The sequence below is a fragment of the Malaclemys terrapin genome, chromosome 11 (assembly GCF_027887155.1).
Source record: "Malaclemys terrapin pileata isolate rMalTer1 chromosome 11, rMalTer1.hap1, whole genome shotgun sequence".
Taxonomy (NCBI): Eukaryota; Metazoa; Chordata; order Testudines; family Emydidae; genus Malaclemys; species Malaclemys terrapin.
In genome coordinates, this window is record NC_071515.1 from 70,646,493 (window position 1) to 70,663,309 (window position 16,817).

General features: G+C 48.2%; 1 protein-coding gene across 1 annotated transcript in view; it reads left to right on the plus strand.

The window, feature by feature from the left end:
- The window catches only part of LOC128845716 (uncharacterized), a 91,843-nt gene extending 79,711 nt beyond the window's left edge, over positions 1 to 12,132 (plus strand). Inside the window, exons 5-8 of the mRNA XM_054044646.1 lie at positions 943 to 1,147; positions 2,724 to 3,346; positions 8,903 to 9,048; positions 10,350 to 12,132. Coding sequence (XP_053900621.1) covers positions 943 to 1,147; positions 2,724 to 3,346; positions 8,903 to 9,048; positions 10,350 to 11,145 — 1,770 coding nt within the window. The 3' untranslated portion in view covers positions 11,146 to 12,132. The remainder of the gene's footprint in view (positions 1 to 942; positions 1,148 to 2,723; positions 3,347 to 8,902; positions 9,049 to 10,349) is intronic.
- Positions 12,133 to 16,817: the final 4,685 nt, after the last annotated feature.

Here is a 16,817-nt window from a genome sequence, read left to right on the forward strand (position 1 = left end):
TCAGCGATTAATTAGTTAAAGTGTTTGGAAAGATCAGGGGGATACGAATGAGGCTGATTTTTGACCCCAGAAATGGATGTAGAAAGGAAATCTGTGAATCAATTCAGTTTTGTTAAATGAAGTTTTTCTGTTGCATTATTTTTAATTCAATGGGTTTTTTCCTGGAAAGTTTTAGTGTAATAGGGGCTAGTTCTTCCCTCACCCCTGTACAGGCCACCCCTGGCTTGCTGGGATTGGAGCACCACTTGTGTGTGTAACCTCCAAAATAACCCCCAAGAACCCCATAAGGACTTCATTCCACCCACCCCTACCCAGACAGCAAATGTGAAAAATCGGGACAGGAGGTTGGGGGTAATAGGAGCCTATATAAGAAAAAGACCCAAAATTGGGACTGTCCCTATAAAATCGGGACATCTGGTCTCCCTACCTACCCAGCACAGACACTCGCTGATCGTATATTCGCGCTCTTTTCAACAGTTAGGTTTCGTTTTTTAAAAAGTGGCTGAAACTACAACATTGAACTGTGACTGGTGATGCTGATCCCTCTGAGACTGGAAGAGACAATGGGCTCAGTCTTACTTCTCTTGATGCCGTTTTACAGTAGAGCCTAGATCAGGACCCCATTGTACAAACCCAGAGAAAGAGAGAGCCCCTGCCCTAGAGAGCAGAAGAGGAACAGAGGTGAAGTGATCTGCCCGCGACCCCACAACAGAGCTGGGTTTAGAACCCAGGACTCCTGACTCCCATGCAGTTGCCCTAGCCCCAGAGCACACCGCCTGCCCCCGGGAGTGGGAGTTTTGCCATTGACTTCAGTGGCAGCAGGATCGGACTCTGTCATTGCACCCACCAGAGCCCCGGCTGGCTCCATCGCTGCTTTCAGTTCTGACAGAGCTTTTAAATACCTCCTGGCCCCCACTCTAACACCACTTGCCTTTGTTGCAGAATTCCAGCCCGAGCTGCCGCAGATCCAGCTCTGACATCGCCCAGGAGACTGCGGACTGTGTCAAGGCCCAGCGGGAGTGCCGTCTGCGGCCTCATTTCAGTGACCCGATGCCAACAGACGCTGTGAAGAGAAAACAGCTGGAGCTGAAGATAGCGGCAGCAGCCCGGCAACACGCGCAGAAGCGACGGCAGGAGAGAGACCCTGGTACCTGCACCGATTCCTGCATGGGCCTGGATGGACTGGCCGTGTCCTTCCTTAGTTTAATTGTAACCGGAGCTTCTGCTCCCTCGACGAGGGCAGTTTAGAATTCAGAGTGGCGATGAACCAGATCCTGATCTCAGTTAGATTGGTGGAAATCTAGAGTAACACCACTGACTTCAGAGGAGTTGTTCTGGGCTTACACTGGTGTAAAGGAATTCAGAATCGGGTCCAGGGGCTTGTATCAATGTAGTTTGATTGGTTACACTGGTGTAATCTGGGCTAACCCCAGAGCGGTGGGAGGAGGCCCTAGCAACCATGGGAACTGACAGCCATTTCTGCACCACCCCCACAGGATCCCCTCATGCAGGGGGCATGCTGGGAGTTCTCCTAGGGGGAGGGGGACATGGATAAGATGAGCTAATTGGTGTGTAGCCGCATGCCCTCCTGCCTGCCCATTTATGCCAGGGCACAGTAGTGGCTCTGCCTCTGCTCCCCTCCTAGGCTTCTGCTGCTCCCTCCAGCACCTTCCAGGCTGAGGTGACTCAGCCCTCCCCGGCTATGCCCCTACCAGTTCTGGGCCCCCGAACTCCGCAATAAACACAAAGAAATGAGCTCTTCCCTTCCCTCGGGGAGGCCCTGACAGGGGCTGTCCCCAGCCATCCTACCCGCCCACAGCAAGAGCCCCAGGTCTGTGAGCTGGGCTCTCCCATTTTAGCCCCTTCCACAAAGCCTGACACCTGCTTCCCGTGTCACAAGGTAGGGTGGATTGAGCCCCCGGCAGCCCATTAACCCTTCCCTGCCTCCTGTGGGGTTTACACTCCCCCTCACAAGATGTTTTCTGTCATTCATAACAGATAGAGGAGTTCCTGCACTCAAAGGTTCGTCTGGCAACTGGCTCCCTCTAGGTCTATGGTCTAAATAACCCATCCCCCACCACTGCCGGGTTTATTTTTTAGCCATACCAGACTATGGCCTTGAAACATCAATCCCTGGGGGCAGAAGGATGTATTATTTGCCTGGCATGAGGCTTCATACTGAGCACTGCAGAATAAATGGTAGGGAGAGAGAACAAGCCATTTCACGTAACAACACAAAGTGCAGCAATGTCTGTGCTCCAGTTTCCAGGTCGAATCCCTGGGGGAGAGATGATTTTTTCAAGGTCCATCGTAAGGGTCAGATCCCCAGCTGGTGTACATGGGAGTGGCTGCTTTGACTGCTGAGTTGCACCCGCTGAGGATCTGGTCCGAGTTCGGGAAGTTGCAGAGTCTGAAGTCGGAGCTGACTTGCGCACAAGGCAAGCGAGCGGTGGGTCGGGGCTGTGTGTTTTCAGCGTCCACTGACACGGGCACTCACAGGCTGGCTCAAGCCCCCTTAGCAGTGGAACTAGTGGAGGGGCTCCCCCCTGGCTTCTCTATCCAGCAGCAGAAGGGTGGGAGACAACGTGCAGCCCTGTTTTCCCCTAGTCCTTTCCCTTAGGCTCCTAGCTCCCAAGGCTGCCCCAGCTCAGAGGCTGTTGAGTGAGCTCTTCCCAGTCAGCAGTGCACGTCCTGAGCTTCGTTCATGTCTGTGCTTTGCTCAGGTCCGGTGGTGGCTAAAGCCAACATCCCCCACGGCTGCAGCTTTGACGAGAACACGCGTTCCCTGCGCAGCTCCCTGCAATCCAGGCACCGCTGGAGCAACGTCAGCAGCCTGAGTGCGGACAGTGGCATTGTCGGCGTAACCGACGAGAGGGACGATGCCGAGGCCGGCGGCGCGACCAGAACCAGATCGGCGGAGGTGGAGAGGGCGGACAGCGGCATTGGCCAAGCATTGGCCAGGAAGTGGAAAAACAGGGCCTCTGAAACGCTGACTTCCTTGCAGGCCTGGGAGGCGCACCGGCCCTGCACGGACTGCGGTGAGAGAGATTTCCCATTGGAGACAGACGCACAGAACCAGAACAAGAGACGAGCCAACCTGTGTGCGAAGTGCCAGAAGCGCAGGACGGAGCGAAAGGAGTCGATCCTGGAGTTCGTCAACACGGAAGCCAGCTACGGCGAGGACCTGCGGATCATCAAGGAGGAGTTCTACCTCCCGATGCAGGCGGCCGGGCTGCTGGCGCAGGAACAGCTGCTGGTGGTGTTCAGCAATATCCAGGAGCTGATTGACCTCAATGAAAATTTTCTGGAGTATCTCCAAGAAGAAATTGACCAGGCCTTTGATCAGGTACGGTCCCTGCACTCAGCTTCGCTTTCTGCCCATAGCAGCAGTGGCTGGGTCAGTCACAGGGCCACATCATAGCACTCACTGAGAGGCAGCATTGTCTAGTGGTTAGGGCAGGGGGGCTGAGAATAGGGCTCCTGGGTTCTGTTCCCCAGTTCTCAGCCTCTTACCAGTCAGCACTCTGTCCAAAAGTCTCTCTCCCTTAGCTTTTTCTCAGGGTCATGCTACGAGTGCTTCTCTGGCTGTCTCTGGGGCTTCCTTGATGCCGCCTCTGGCTGCTTCTGTGGTGTTTCTCCTGCTTCTCTCGTGCACGCACACGGCTCCATCAGAGGATACCAAACCTCCTGCTTTTGCATCCAGCCCCCAGTCAAACCCCTCCATCCACATAGCTCAGATTCCTGACCAGCCTTGTACGTGGCCTGTCTTTTGGGTGGTGGCTCCTACTTTTTCAATTGTCTGTTCCATCAAGGAGCTGAATTGCTTCTTACATTTACCCTGAATGAAGGGCAGCTGATACACCAACCAGCTTCAGTGAGGTTTCACCTAACCACCCGCATAACATTCCCTTGTAAACAGGCAGCAACCTCAAATGGTGAGAACAGTCATATTGGAAGTAGCATGCAATACAAAAATTATATTAGAGAATGGGGCCACCAGGAGTGTAGCCAGATGTGGGAGGATCACCCGAGCATAGGAGGACCCTCCAGAGCTGGCATAACGTGCGTAGGTCCCACAATGTCCAACTCCAATGTCAAACCACTCACTCCCACTATGGTATGAAGCCCCAACATGTAGAAAGCTGGCAATAATCCATGAGCATAGAAGTCAGCTGGAGCCCAGGACCAGTGTTCAGGGGGTCAGGTACGTGCCGTGTTTTCAATATGTCACGTGCTTTGGCAAGGTGTCTCAAATGAAAACTATTAAACCTTTGCAAAACCACATCGTGTTTGAAAACCAACACAACTTCCTGACCAACTAAAGGCTGGCTCCAGCGGGGTTCTGCAGCCAGTGTCACTTTATCAGCCGAATTCAAGATGGGGCAGGGCCGTATAAATGAGTCTGGGATCAGAAAGGAGAAAAGGGGCATGTGAAAATGTGGTTCTGCGCTCAAAGGGGACCGTAAAACTGACATCATGGGGCACCATCTTCATTGTCTCTCGATCACAGGTGCTCAGTTTACACGTAAAAAGATATTCCATGTAAATTGTCAGCTCTGCAAACTAAGGGCTGGTCCACACTAACCCCCCAGTTTGAACTAAGATACGCAACTTCAGCTACGTGAATAACGTAGCTGAAGTCTAAGTACCTTAGTTCGAACTACAAGGTACTTACCGCGGGTCCACACGCGGCAGGCAGGCTCCCCCGTCGACTCCGCGTACTCCTCTTGCGGAGCAGGAGTACCGGCGTCGAGGGCGAGCACTTCCGGGATCGATTTATCACGTCGAGACAAAACACGATAAATTGAGCCCAGAAGATCGATTGCTTACCGCCGAACCCGGAGGTAAGTATAGACGTACCCTCAGCCTTGGATCAGGGAGTCAAAGTGCGATTTTTCCTTCTCCTAGACCATCACCAATCAAGATTCTTCAAACCAGATTATACCCTTATCTATGCATGTGCGACCCCATTAGTAGAGCTGGTGGAAAACAGAATTGCTGTCCTGCGGAAAAATACTCCATTTCAATTCCAATCATTTGACATTTTTTCCACTGAAAATTTCCTGCAAAACATTTTGACTTCTACAAAACACCCTTTTCCAGTGGAAAACTGTCCATGACAAATGTTTTGACCAGCTCTATCCATTAGCCGCACAGAGAAACTGATCAGAATTTGGTACACAGAGTTGTTGATGCACCAGAAGGAACAGACTCCAGCTGATTCGCCCTTAGCCATGTTGGCCCTGCCGGGCTAACAGTAAAAAACACTAAAAAAAAATTGCAGATATGACACCGAAATCCCAGGAGAAGATCTGTTAAGTCAGAAGGTGCCATTTTTACATATCAGGGGGTAGCCGTTTTAGTCTGTATCTACAAAAGGAGTAGGTGGCACCTTAAAGACTAACAGATTTATTTGGGCATAAGGTTTTGTGGGTAAAAACCTCACTTCTTTTTTCAGTAGAGAACCCCACTTGAAGCCAACCATGCCAGATTCTGATCAGTTACGCAACTGCAAAACTGGAATACCAAAAGATGTGGGGTTAAGTAACCCCAGATTTACATCAGTGTATCTGAGAATCAAAGCTGGCCCCATGATGTGCCGAGTTCCCCTTTTAGCCTGGCTGCGGGGGCTTTCAGCAAACATTGCTTACAGCTTTGTTTGTAAAAACAATTCGCCGGTCACCTTTAATGTGCAGCATTGTATGACAACCACCTCATCTGACTATGACCCACAGCATTGCACAATGCAATCACGACCACATGGCTGCAGGGGTACTTTCCCAAGATACTCATCCCACTGATACAGAGATTCTGTGCCAGGGCAAAACATAAGCCTAGGCCAGCAGGGGTATACGGGTGAGAAGCTCAGACTTCCCACAATCCATTAGCTGCAATATCAGTTCAAGCCAGAAGTTTTTGTACTTTGGACACACACACACCCCACCAGACCATGCCACATGCATGTCTTTGATTGCAATGACCTTGACAACATAGCAGTCCTGGCATCAGCGTCCTAGTGTCTTGCACAGGAAGGACAGACGTGTGCCAAGGTCAGAATTGCCCTTCAACAATTTCTCGAGCCGATGAACACTGAAAGCAGCTGTTGTTTGTTTTGCCGGTCCCTCTCCCTCTGTCTTCAACCCTCTTTGCAACCACAATGTATTCCTGCACTAAAAGGCACCAGAGCACTAACTCCAGGCTGCTGGTTACGCAAACCCCTAAGCAAAGCCAGTGGCCTTACCTGGCACCATATTCTTATTTTATTTTATTACACGCATGGAAAGAAAACAGGAATTTACCATGACATTTATTTTTACAAAGCATCACAGAGTCCTGTCTAGCCCAAAGGAGAGCCATTAAAGGCACCTGGGTGCACCAGCCAGCCCCGATGGCTCAGAAGAGAGACAAGGCAATCCCTAATCTGTACTTGAGTTACACTTCACCGCTGCCCATTTTTCTTGAACGCTGCCTAGGTCATTTATGAGCCCTGGTGTCAGGACTCCCTGGCAATTCTTTGTGGCAGACCGGCTGGCAATAACAACTCTGGATCACTCCGCTGGGGAGAACGCTCAGAGCCGAGCTTTTGCGGTCTAGGCCTATGGCAGGAGGAGGGGGTGCTTTGCATGGCTCCACAGTAACCTCTGTTGCATTGATAGCCCTACATGCTGAAGACTCCTGTTTGTCCACAGACCGGTACAGTCATGCATGCTTGCCTTCACCATCCCCACACTCCACCTCACCCTAACCTGCAGGGGTGTAATCCACATCGGCCAGCCAATTCCATCATTGGTCTCCACTGGCGCTGACCTGTTTAAGTGATACCCTGGGGAGGAGACCAAGATCAGCTCTTCATTTCCTATAGGTCACCTAGCTGCTTTCAGATGAGGACTGCTTTCACTTGAGCTGCATTCGAGCCAACCACCTAGAGGGGGAAAGTTCCATGACAGAACAGGGAGCAAAGGTCTCAAGTTGCAGTGGGGGAGGTCTAGGCTGGATATTAGGAAACACTATTTCACTAGGAGAGTGGTGAAGCACTGGAATGGGTTACCTAGGGAGGTGGTGGAATCTCCATCCTGAGAGGTTTCTAAAGCCCAGCTTGACAAAGCCCTGGCTGGGATGATTTAGTTGGGGTTGGCCCTGCTTTGAGCAGGGGGTTGGACTAGAACCTCCTGGGGTCTCTTCCAACCCTGATATTCTATGATTCTATGTTCCACTGCCAGCCCCTGGAAGCAGACAGGTCGCCCTAAGACAGGGATGGGGATGGGCTCTAGAAGGAGCCCTGAATGGAGACTCTTCAGCCAGAAAAGGATAACCGTGCCACAGAGCATAAAGGGGGATAGAGTGGAGGGAATCCCATCACAAGAAGAGAGGATTGGGCAAGTTTCCAAGAAATATGGGGATGAGTTCCCTTGCAGGTAGATTCGGACCTCCAGCGAGTTCATGAACGGGTTTCAGGGGTCATGACCCGCCTGCCCTTCGGAGGGGGGGATCCAAGCTAGATGGGAGGGAGCTCCTGATGGGCCACTGCCCTGGCAAAAAAAAGGCCATTAAGTTGACAAATTCTGGCAAATCCAAAGAACCTAACAAACAGTCCTGCAGCTCTGCAGGCTGCTCTCTATCGCCTGCGTTGAAGATGCTGTCAGCTGTAATTGGAGGAAAGCAGTTCAGCCCAGGGAGCAGCACCAGAGGAGATCAGAGTGCCTTTCTCAGCTCTAAAACAACAAGGAGTCTGGTGGCACCCTAAAGACTAACAGATTTATTTGGGCATAAGCTTTCATGGGTAAAAAAACCTCACTTCTTCAGATGCATGGAGTGAAAGTTACAGCTGCAGGCATTATATAATGACAAGAAACGGGAGTTACCTCACAAGTGGAGAACCAGTGTTGACAGGGCCAATTCGATCAGGGTGGATGTAGTCCACTCCCAATAATAGATGAGGAGGTGTCAATTCCAGGAGAGGCAAAGCTGCTTTTGTAATGAGCCAGCCACTCCCAGTCCCTATTCAAGACCAAATTAATGGTGTTAAATTTGCAAATGAATTTTAGTTCTGCTGTTTCTCTTTGAAGTCTGTTTCTGAAGTTTTTTTGTTCAAGAACAGCTACTTTTAAATCTGTTATCGAATGTCCAGGGAGATTGAAATGTTCACCTACTGGCTTTTGTATGTTACCGTTCCTGATGTCCGATTTGTGTCCATTTATTATTTTATGTAGGGACATGACACTGACATGCTGTGTGACCTTGGGTGAGTCACTTAGGCCCAGATCAGCAATGGTAGTTTAAATGCCTTTGAGTCTAAATGCCTTTGAGGATCTGGACCTTAGCCTTTGCAGCTCAGTTCCCGTATCTCTGAAAACGGGGACATTAATACCCATTTGTAAAGCGCATTGAGTCCTTGAATGAAAAAGTGGGAAGGATGGTTTGGATTACATTAGCTCTAGGTGCTCCTTGCTGGCTTGAACAATGCAACTTCGCCCCCTTTCGTTCATAGGGCCCCGCCCTGCGCTCAGGCAGAACTCCCATGAAGGCAATGGAGTCCTGTCATTGAGTTCAGCGAGTGCAGATAAGGCTGGATTTGGGCCCAAGTGCATTGATATGAAGTTGGGGCGGGGTGTGTGTCCCCTGAGGTTTCTTTTCCTGCTTGAGGTGCTGTGTAGTTGAGAGTAGTGGGGCTAGGTTTTCAAGCTCCCAACACCCAATGGGGTAGGTTCAACCTCCGGTGAGCTGAGCTCCTTTGAAAGTCTGGTCCACAGACACTTTTCATGCAGACACTACCAGGCCTGAACACAGTGGGATTGCTTAGCGTAGCGAGTGCTCTGCCCAGCAGGAAACATTCCCAGGATTGGGCCCGTGGTTTGGGATCTCCTTGACTGACTGCAGTGGCTGCCGGGTTGTGTGTTTGCAGGACGACGAGGACCTGATGACTGTGTGCATTGGCGAGATCTTTTTGGAGTTTGTCAATATGCTGCCGGCCTTTCAGACCTACTGTCTTCAGCAGTCCTCTTCAGTGAACATGCTCAATGCCCTGGAGAAGGAGAAAGAGCTACTCAGGTAAGATGGGCTGAGTGTGTCTGTCGTGGGCTACGGGGACCGGAGAGATCCAAAAAAGCACCAGCCCTGGAGCCTAGAAACTGAAGCCATGTATGTGGGAAAAGGGCAGTTCAGGCTTTTGTGATACCAATGCTTGTCCCACTTGGAACTGGACTGAGACCCACCAAACTAATTTCATACGGGTCATCAAACAGTCCACAGATGAGAACAGCTCTCAGTCACTACTGACCTGTGCCAGATTTTCCACTGGAAGGGTGGACTCCTCAGTGGGAGGCAGTGTGGCCTTGTATGTAGAGCATGGGCGCGGGACTCAGGAGCCCTGGGTTCTATTCCCAGGTCTGCTGCTGGATGACCTTGAGTAAATCACATCACTGCTCTGTGCCTCAGTTTCCCCATTTGTAAAATGGGATAATGATACTGCCCTCGTTTGCAAAGCGCTTTGCGATCTACTGATGAACAGCACTGTATAAGAGCTAGATAGTAGTAGTAGTAGAGGGTCCTGTCTGCCTAATCCTGCCTTGGCAGTGCAGGGTAATGGTCTGGATGATCTCTTGAGGTCCTTTCCAGCCCTGCATTTCTGTAATTATTATCTGATGTAAATCGGTGTCGCTGTATGGAAGCCAGTGAGGCTAGACCAGTTCACTCCAGCTGAGGATCTAGCCCTAAATGCTTTAAAATCCCTTGGTGGAGAACTGTAATAAAGTGGTGTGATCCGTCCGATAATGTGGTGCATTCCTCAGGTGCTGGTAACAAGCCTGATCTTAGGAAATGCCGAGCACCTGAAGCCTGTGAAAGCCAATGGGAATCACAGGTGTTCAGCATCACGCCTTTGTAATGCCCAGTGGGCTAGGGGCAGGCCAGAGCAGTCATCTGTATTGGCGGCAGCCTAGGGCAAAGGTCAGAGTTCTTGCAGGGGTCAGTAGCTGGAAGATCCGATGCAAGGGGCCGGATCAGTGGGTTGAGGAAGGGCGAGGTGGCGAGGCAGGGTTGGGCGAGGCAGTGGTCTGTTGCTCAGAAAGCTTCCTCTTCCTCTTGGGGCCTTTGTGTAGTCAAAGTACCCAATGAGGGTGCTGCCTGATCATCCAATCAGGGGCCTGGACGTGCTGCTGTGGGCTTGTAGGCCTTTAGCCTTTGGCCATCAGACTAGGCTGGTGGTTCGCAGTGGCACATTGGCTAAGGATGCTGTCTAAGGAGCTGGGTTCAACACCAGCATCCTGAAAGCCCTTCATTTGCATTTTATTTTCATTGTCTGCTAGCAGAATAACCAACCCGGAGTTTATTCCCTTTTTAAATCCCCACAGAATATTCCTCAACGTTTCCCAGAACGACAACACGGTGCTTCGGCGCATGAATCTAAGATCCTTCCTGATGGCCCCCTTGCAGAGAGTCACCAAGTACCCACTTCTACTCAGCAGGATCATCAAAGCCACCATTGAGTACCACCCAGATCATGGCAGCCTGCGGGAAGCCAAGAGCCGCATCGAGTCCCACCTGGAGCACATCAACATGAAAACCAAGCAGGAGGGGAATTCGTGGACGCTGCGCTCCTTCCGCCAAGACAGCAAGAAGAACAGGGAAGTTATCAACATTGAGATGAGGGAAACCGCCATCAAAACTGTGGGCTGGCTGCGGGAGGAGACACGCTTTGTGATGGAAGGGCTCCTGCAGCTCGCCCAGCCGCCCGATGGCCAGTGGGTGAAGAAGGGCAGCAAGACCTTGAAATTTCAGAACATGCAGGTGCTGCTCATGGTCAACATAAAGCGAGTGTCTGAGTCTAGCCTCGAGGCTGCTGAACCAGGACCCGTGAAAGATGCAGTCCTGGTGTTGATCAGGGACAAAAACAATGGGAAGTTCAGTTTGCTCAGGGAGCCCCTGAGGCTGAGTAACTGCGTCGTCTCCGCAGACCCTGACTGCAGTGATACTTTTGAACTCATGGAGATCAGGCGGGAGGCGTTCGTGTTCCGGGACGGCGACAGGGCACGGACTCACCACTGGTTCCGGCAGATCAGGAGGTACTCGAGGGAGCTGGGCTCTTGGAAGAAGCGGCGGAACGCTCTGCCCAACATCATGATAAGCACATCCCATAACAGGTCTTGAAATCTAGGGAGAGGATCATGTTGGAAAAGACTGGGCTAAGCCAGTGAGACCAGCACAGAACCATCACTCGACTCAATGGGTTGAATTCACCACTGGCGTAACTCCATCAACAACTGTGCAGTTACACCAGGAATGAGTCTGGCCCAATGAGGGTGATAATTTACTGGCAGCGTTGCAACCAGCTGTTGCAGCCTCACTTTGGATTTCAGCAGGAAGGACTTACATCCTATTTGTGACTCACTTACCTATGATGATTAGGCTTCTTATGAGGAGCAGGTCTCTGGAAAGAAAATAATGAGCTTCAGTTGTTAATATTGCACTGAGGGCTAATGGTGTCAGGCTCAATATTACACGGCTGTGATGAAGAGCTGATCTTGATTGTGAGTGAGGTGTCATTGTTGCACATATTGCATCAGCATTAAGTAAAGCCAAGGTCAAAGCTAGGTGCAGTATTACCAAATGAAGGAGGAAGTTTGGACAGGATAAGTCTCTAGTTTGACTAGTTTCTATCCTCTCTCCCAAGAAATATATTTCATTATCTGATTCCTGATAAGTTCAATGAAATATGTTGTTGGGGATCAGGGGGAATCAATCTTTCACCTTTAAACCAAACAAAGTAGATGCAGATTTGCTCAGATTTAATCAGCGTTGTATGCATGTAACAAACCCAAAAAGCAGAAGAAATGTACACAGCATTCTCTCTCTCTCTCTCCCCAAAATACCTGTAGAACACTGTGGAAGAGCAATATCCCCTATATTTAAAATCATCAGGTTTTTAACCGGCTTAAAGACATGCCAGAAGACTGGAAAATAATGATACATCTGAAATATTTCAGAACTGTGGGTCTGTAAATAAGGGTCTGTTACCACTTCTAGTGAACTTTAAAGTTTGTGATTATTTAAAGATGTAATCTAGTGTATTTCAAAAGTTTAAAAAAGAAACAGTTTACATTGTACTGTAGTTTAACAACATAAAATGTTTTAATAATTATGTTTCAATGACTCTAGATGGGTGTTTTGTTTATTTTTGGGTCCACTTGTTTTCTAGGGTTAGAATTTCATTGATTGCAGATAGCATGAAAGTGAACAGGGAAGCACACAACGCTGTTGTTTGTGCTCACTGAACAAAATTTAGAGGCGAGTCCAAGTGGGTTTATGGGAAATGTAGTTGGTGTAACACACAACTTCTTCTGGGCTCAGTAGCCACGTTCCCCTAATCCTTACAAGACAACCTGACATCAATGTAGACTCTGACACTGGGGAAGGACTATTTTAGATCGATTCTGACTAATAGAGAGGAACTGATTGAGAATATGAAGGTAGAAGGCAGCTTTGGTGAAAATGACCACAAAATGATAGAGTTCATAATTCTAAAGAAAGGAAAGGAAAGAGAGAGCAGCAAAATACAGAAAATGGACATAAAAAAAAGCAGATTTCCTCAAACTCAGAGAATTGATAGGTATGGTCCCATTGGAAGGATCTCTAAAGGAAAAAGGATTTGAGGACAGCTGGCAATTTCTAAAAGAGACAATATTAAAGGCACAACTGCCAATTATCCCAACATGGAGGAAAGAAAGGAAGAATAGTAAGAAACTAACATGGCTCCATCAGGAACTCTTTAATGACCTGAAAATCAAAAAAGAATCATACAAAAAGTGGAAATCAGCACAAATTGCTAAGGATGAATAGAAAAGAATAGTGCAAGCTGGTAGGGACAAAATGAGAAAGGCTAAGGCACAAAATGAGGTACACCTAGCAAGGGACATAAAAGGCAAAGAGGTTCAATAAACACATTAGAAGTAAGAGAAAGCTGAAGGTAAGCGTCGGTCCATTAGTTAATGGGGAAGAAGACCAAATAAAGGACGTGTGACAGACCCAGACCAGTGGGGTACAGGAGTCTGGTAGAGGGCAAATATACTGGTCACTGGATGAGTAGTTTTCTGTTCCCTGAGTGACCAGAGCAGGGGCTGCACTAGAGTAATCAGGAACCTGCTAGAACCAGTTAAGGCAGGCAGGCTAATTAGGACACCTGGAGCCAGTTAAGAAGAAGCTGCTAGAATCAATTGAGGCAGGCTAATCAGGGCACCTGGGTTTTAAAAGGAGCTCACTTCAGTTTGCGGTGTGAGTGTGAGGAGCTGGGAGCAAGAGGCGCAAGGAGCTGAGAGTGAGAGGGTGTGCTGCTGGAGGACTGAGGAGCACAAGCATTATCAAACACCAGGAGGAAGGTCCTGTGGTGAGAATAAGGAAGGTGTTTGGAGGAGGCCATGGGGAAGTAGCCCAGGGAGTTGTAGCTGTCATGCAACTGTTACAGGAGGCACTATAGACAGCTGCAGTCCACAGGGCCCTGGGCTGGAACCCGAAGTAGAGGGTGGGCCCGGGTTCCTCCCAAATCTCCCAATTGACCTGGACTGTGGGTTTTTCCAGAGGGGAAGGTCTCTGGGCTGTTCCCCAACCCACATGGTGAATCTCTGAGGCAAGAAAATCTGCCAATAAGCGCAGGACCCACCAAGATAGAGGAGGAACTTTGTCACAGATGACACATAGAAAGAAGTCTGAAATGTTTATTGGTTTTTTTGCTTCAGTTGTCAATAAAAATGTTAATTGTAACCAGATGATTAACACAATTAAAATAAACAACAAGGAAGAAAGATCTTCGGGTAGAATAGGGAAAAGAACAGGCTAAAGAATCTTTAGATAAGATAGATGTATTCAAGTTGGCAGGGCCTGCTGAAATTCACCCTAGAGTATTAAGGAACTGAAGCAATCTCTGAACCATTAGCGATTATCTTTGAGAACTCATGGATGACAGATGAAACCTCATAGGACTAGAGAAGAGCAAACATAGCACCTAATTTTTAAAAGGGGGGAAAAGGAGAACACGGTGAATTATAGACCAGTCAGCCTAACTTCAATGCCTGGAAAGATATGGACAAATTATTAAACAATCCATTTATTCAAACCTGGAGAATAATAGGGTGATAAATAACAGCCAACATGGATTTGTCAAGAACAAAACTTACCAGACCAATCTAATGTCCTTCTTTGATGGGGTTACTGGCCTACTGGGGAGGGGGAAACGTCATAAGTCTGGACTTTAGTAAGGCTTTTGACACTGTCCCACGTGACATTCTCAAAAGCAAACTGGGAACACGTAGTCTAGATGAAATTACAATCAGGTAGGTGTACAACTGTTTGAAAAACTGTATTCAGAGAATCATCATGAATGGTTCACTGTCAAACTGGGAGGCTGTATCTAGTAGGATCCTGCAGCAGTCTGTCCTGGTACTATTCAATATTTTCATTAGCAACTTGAATAATGGAGTGGAGTGTATGTTATAAAGTGTGTGGAGGACATCTAGCTGGGAGGGGTTGCAAGCACTTTGAGCACATCCAACAAGATATTTCTGTTAATTCATCCAAGAAAGTCCATGCCCAAGAAAATACATTTGTGTATTTATCCTTTGATCAATTATGTAAATACATATGCAGATTAAGGTACCTCTCAAGGTCCTGAGAAGTTGCTAGTGCAGCCTTCAGTCTTACAAAGTCTGGTTACTGCTGAGCTAAATAATTCATAAATAATTATCCAGCTCTGAGGATTTCTACAGCAGCTGCTGAGATGTTACTTTGCACCCTGAAAACTGATCCGGAGAGCAACAGCTGAAATATTTGTCTACAGGACAGTATCTTTTGTTGACCCACACACATTTCTCTGAGTTGCCTGTGCCCTCCAAGAATTGCTTTCACGGTTCATCTTGTTTGGGGGGTGAGGAGAATTTGCTGAGACCTCCTCACACATGCCAAACACATGCCCCAGGATAGGTGGACACACATTCCGCTTTCAGTGCTTCTTATTCTCTTGTGGACCCAATGGAGCTCTGCTGGTACCTACGATAGAGCAAAAACATTTTCTCCATTCTTTCCTCACCCCAACTATTAAGCTTTAAAGTTTTTTGTTTTAGTGCTGCTATTAATTTCACATTAAGAAAGATACAATTGCATTGGACAGTCCTATACAGAAGAAATGATCTAGGGAACATAGCTCCTAGTAGCATTAACACCCGCTTTATAATTGATCAGACAGCTCTGTCTAACCCCGAGTTTCCATATATTCTGCAGTCAGGTTGGCTTGGTTTTGAGGTGATCGAAGGTAGAATGTTTTCCAGACAACAGGATAGTGATTTCCAATAATTCATTAAAAACCTAAGGCTATGCTCTGGGACCCTCTGCTCTTTTGCCACTATGGGACAAAGCTTTAGATGCTGATAGCATTGAAGGTGGCTTCAGCTCCGACGACGATTGTGCACATACCTCTCAATTTAAGCGCTAGAGGTTTGCTCTGGGTTCTGTCCTTGCAGGTGACAAGGTATCTGTACATGAGTGCCTGTGGCCTTTGGAAATGCCAGTGCCCCCTTCTTCACCAAGACTAGTCAATGCAATACTTGAATCAGGGCTGCAATGTGAAGGAAAAGGCCCTAACAGAATTTGCTAGCGTCATATTCTCAAACACCATCCTTAACTCCTTTCTCTTTCTCATTTTGCAGAAAGGATGATTTGCATCTCGCTCCTTCAGCTGGAAAGCAGCAGGGAGTAGACTGAACCGGTGCTGCTGATGCAAATTATAGTATTGTGACAATTGATATTGGGCAGAATGCCCCTTGCTCCTCTTCAGTGGTAGCCTGATCCTTTCCATTATTTCAAGTTCAGTTAGGCAATAATTTGTACGTTCCCAAAGGCACAGACAAAATGGTTGAATCGCTAGGTGCTTTTCTTTCATGTGTTTCTTGATGGGGGTGTTTTTTAAAAAATAAATTGGCAGCCTGAGCCCACCATGTGCTGGTTAAAGATTGTTCTGAAGTGCCAAGCACTCACAATAGAGCCACAACTACATCAGTCTGAAACTGTCAGACCCCATACACAGGAGAAAGCAATAGGATGCTGGCAGGTTCATCTTCTCTCCAGTGAAGGAAATGGTTAGACTCTTCCTTCACTTCATTGCCTCCAGTGGCAGTTCTCTTAAGAAAAGATATGAGCATAGTGATCCTAATAGCTCCTGACTGTCCAATACTTGATTTCACTATAAACAAATCTAACAGCTTTGACGTCCACTGCTGGAAAAAGCTCTACACCCTGTAAAGCTTTAAAAGTTTTTTCTGATCTGATCATTTTGCTCCACAGCAAACTGGAAATCAAACCCAACCGGGGCAGCGTCCCTGGCCTTTGTTTGGCAGAAGCTGGGAATGGGTGATGGGATGGATCACTTGATGATCACCTGCTCTGTTCATTCCCTCTGAAGCACCTGGCATTGGCCACTGTCGGAAGACTGGATACTGGACCATTGGCTGACCCAGCATGGCCGTTCTTATGTTCTTAATAGTGGCTGTTTGAATAACTGGGTGTCTTTAAATTGAGACGTCTCAGTTCTCCGAGACTGAGAGAACGAACCATTTCAGAAAAGGCTTTCACCTTAACTAGACAAGGCCTGCCAGTTAGTGCAAGTCCTGTTGATCTTACTCTGTGCAACTGCTTCGATATCAACATTGGTCAGATTCCAGATATTTCTAGATTTCATGGGAAAAGTCCATTCTGCCCAGTTCTTAGTAAAACAGGCACCTTCCCTCTAGACAAGACAAATGCAGGTTCCCGTTAAGAAGCCCAATAACAGATCATGG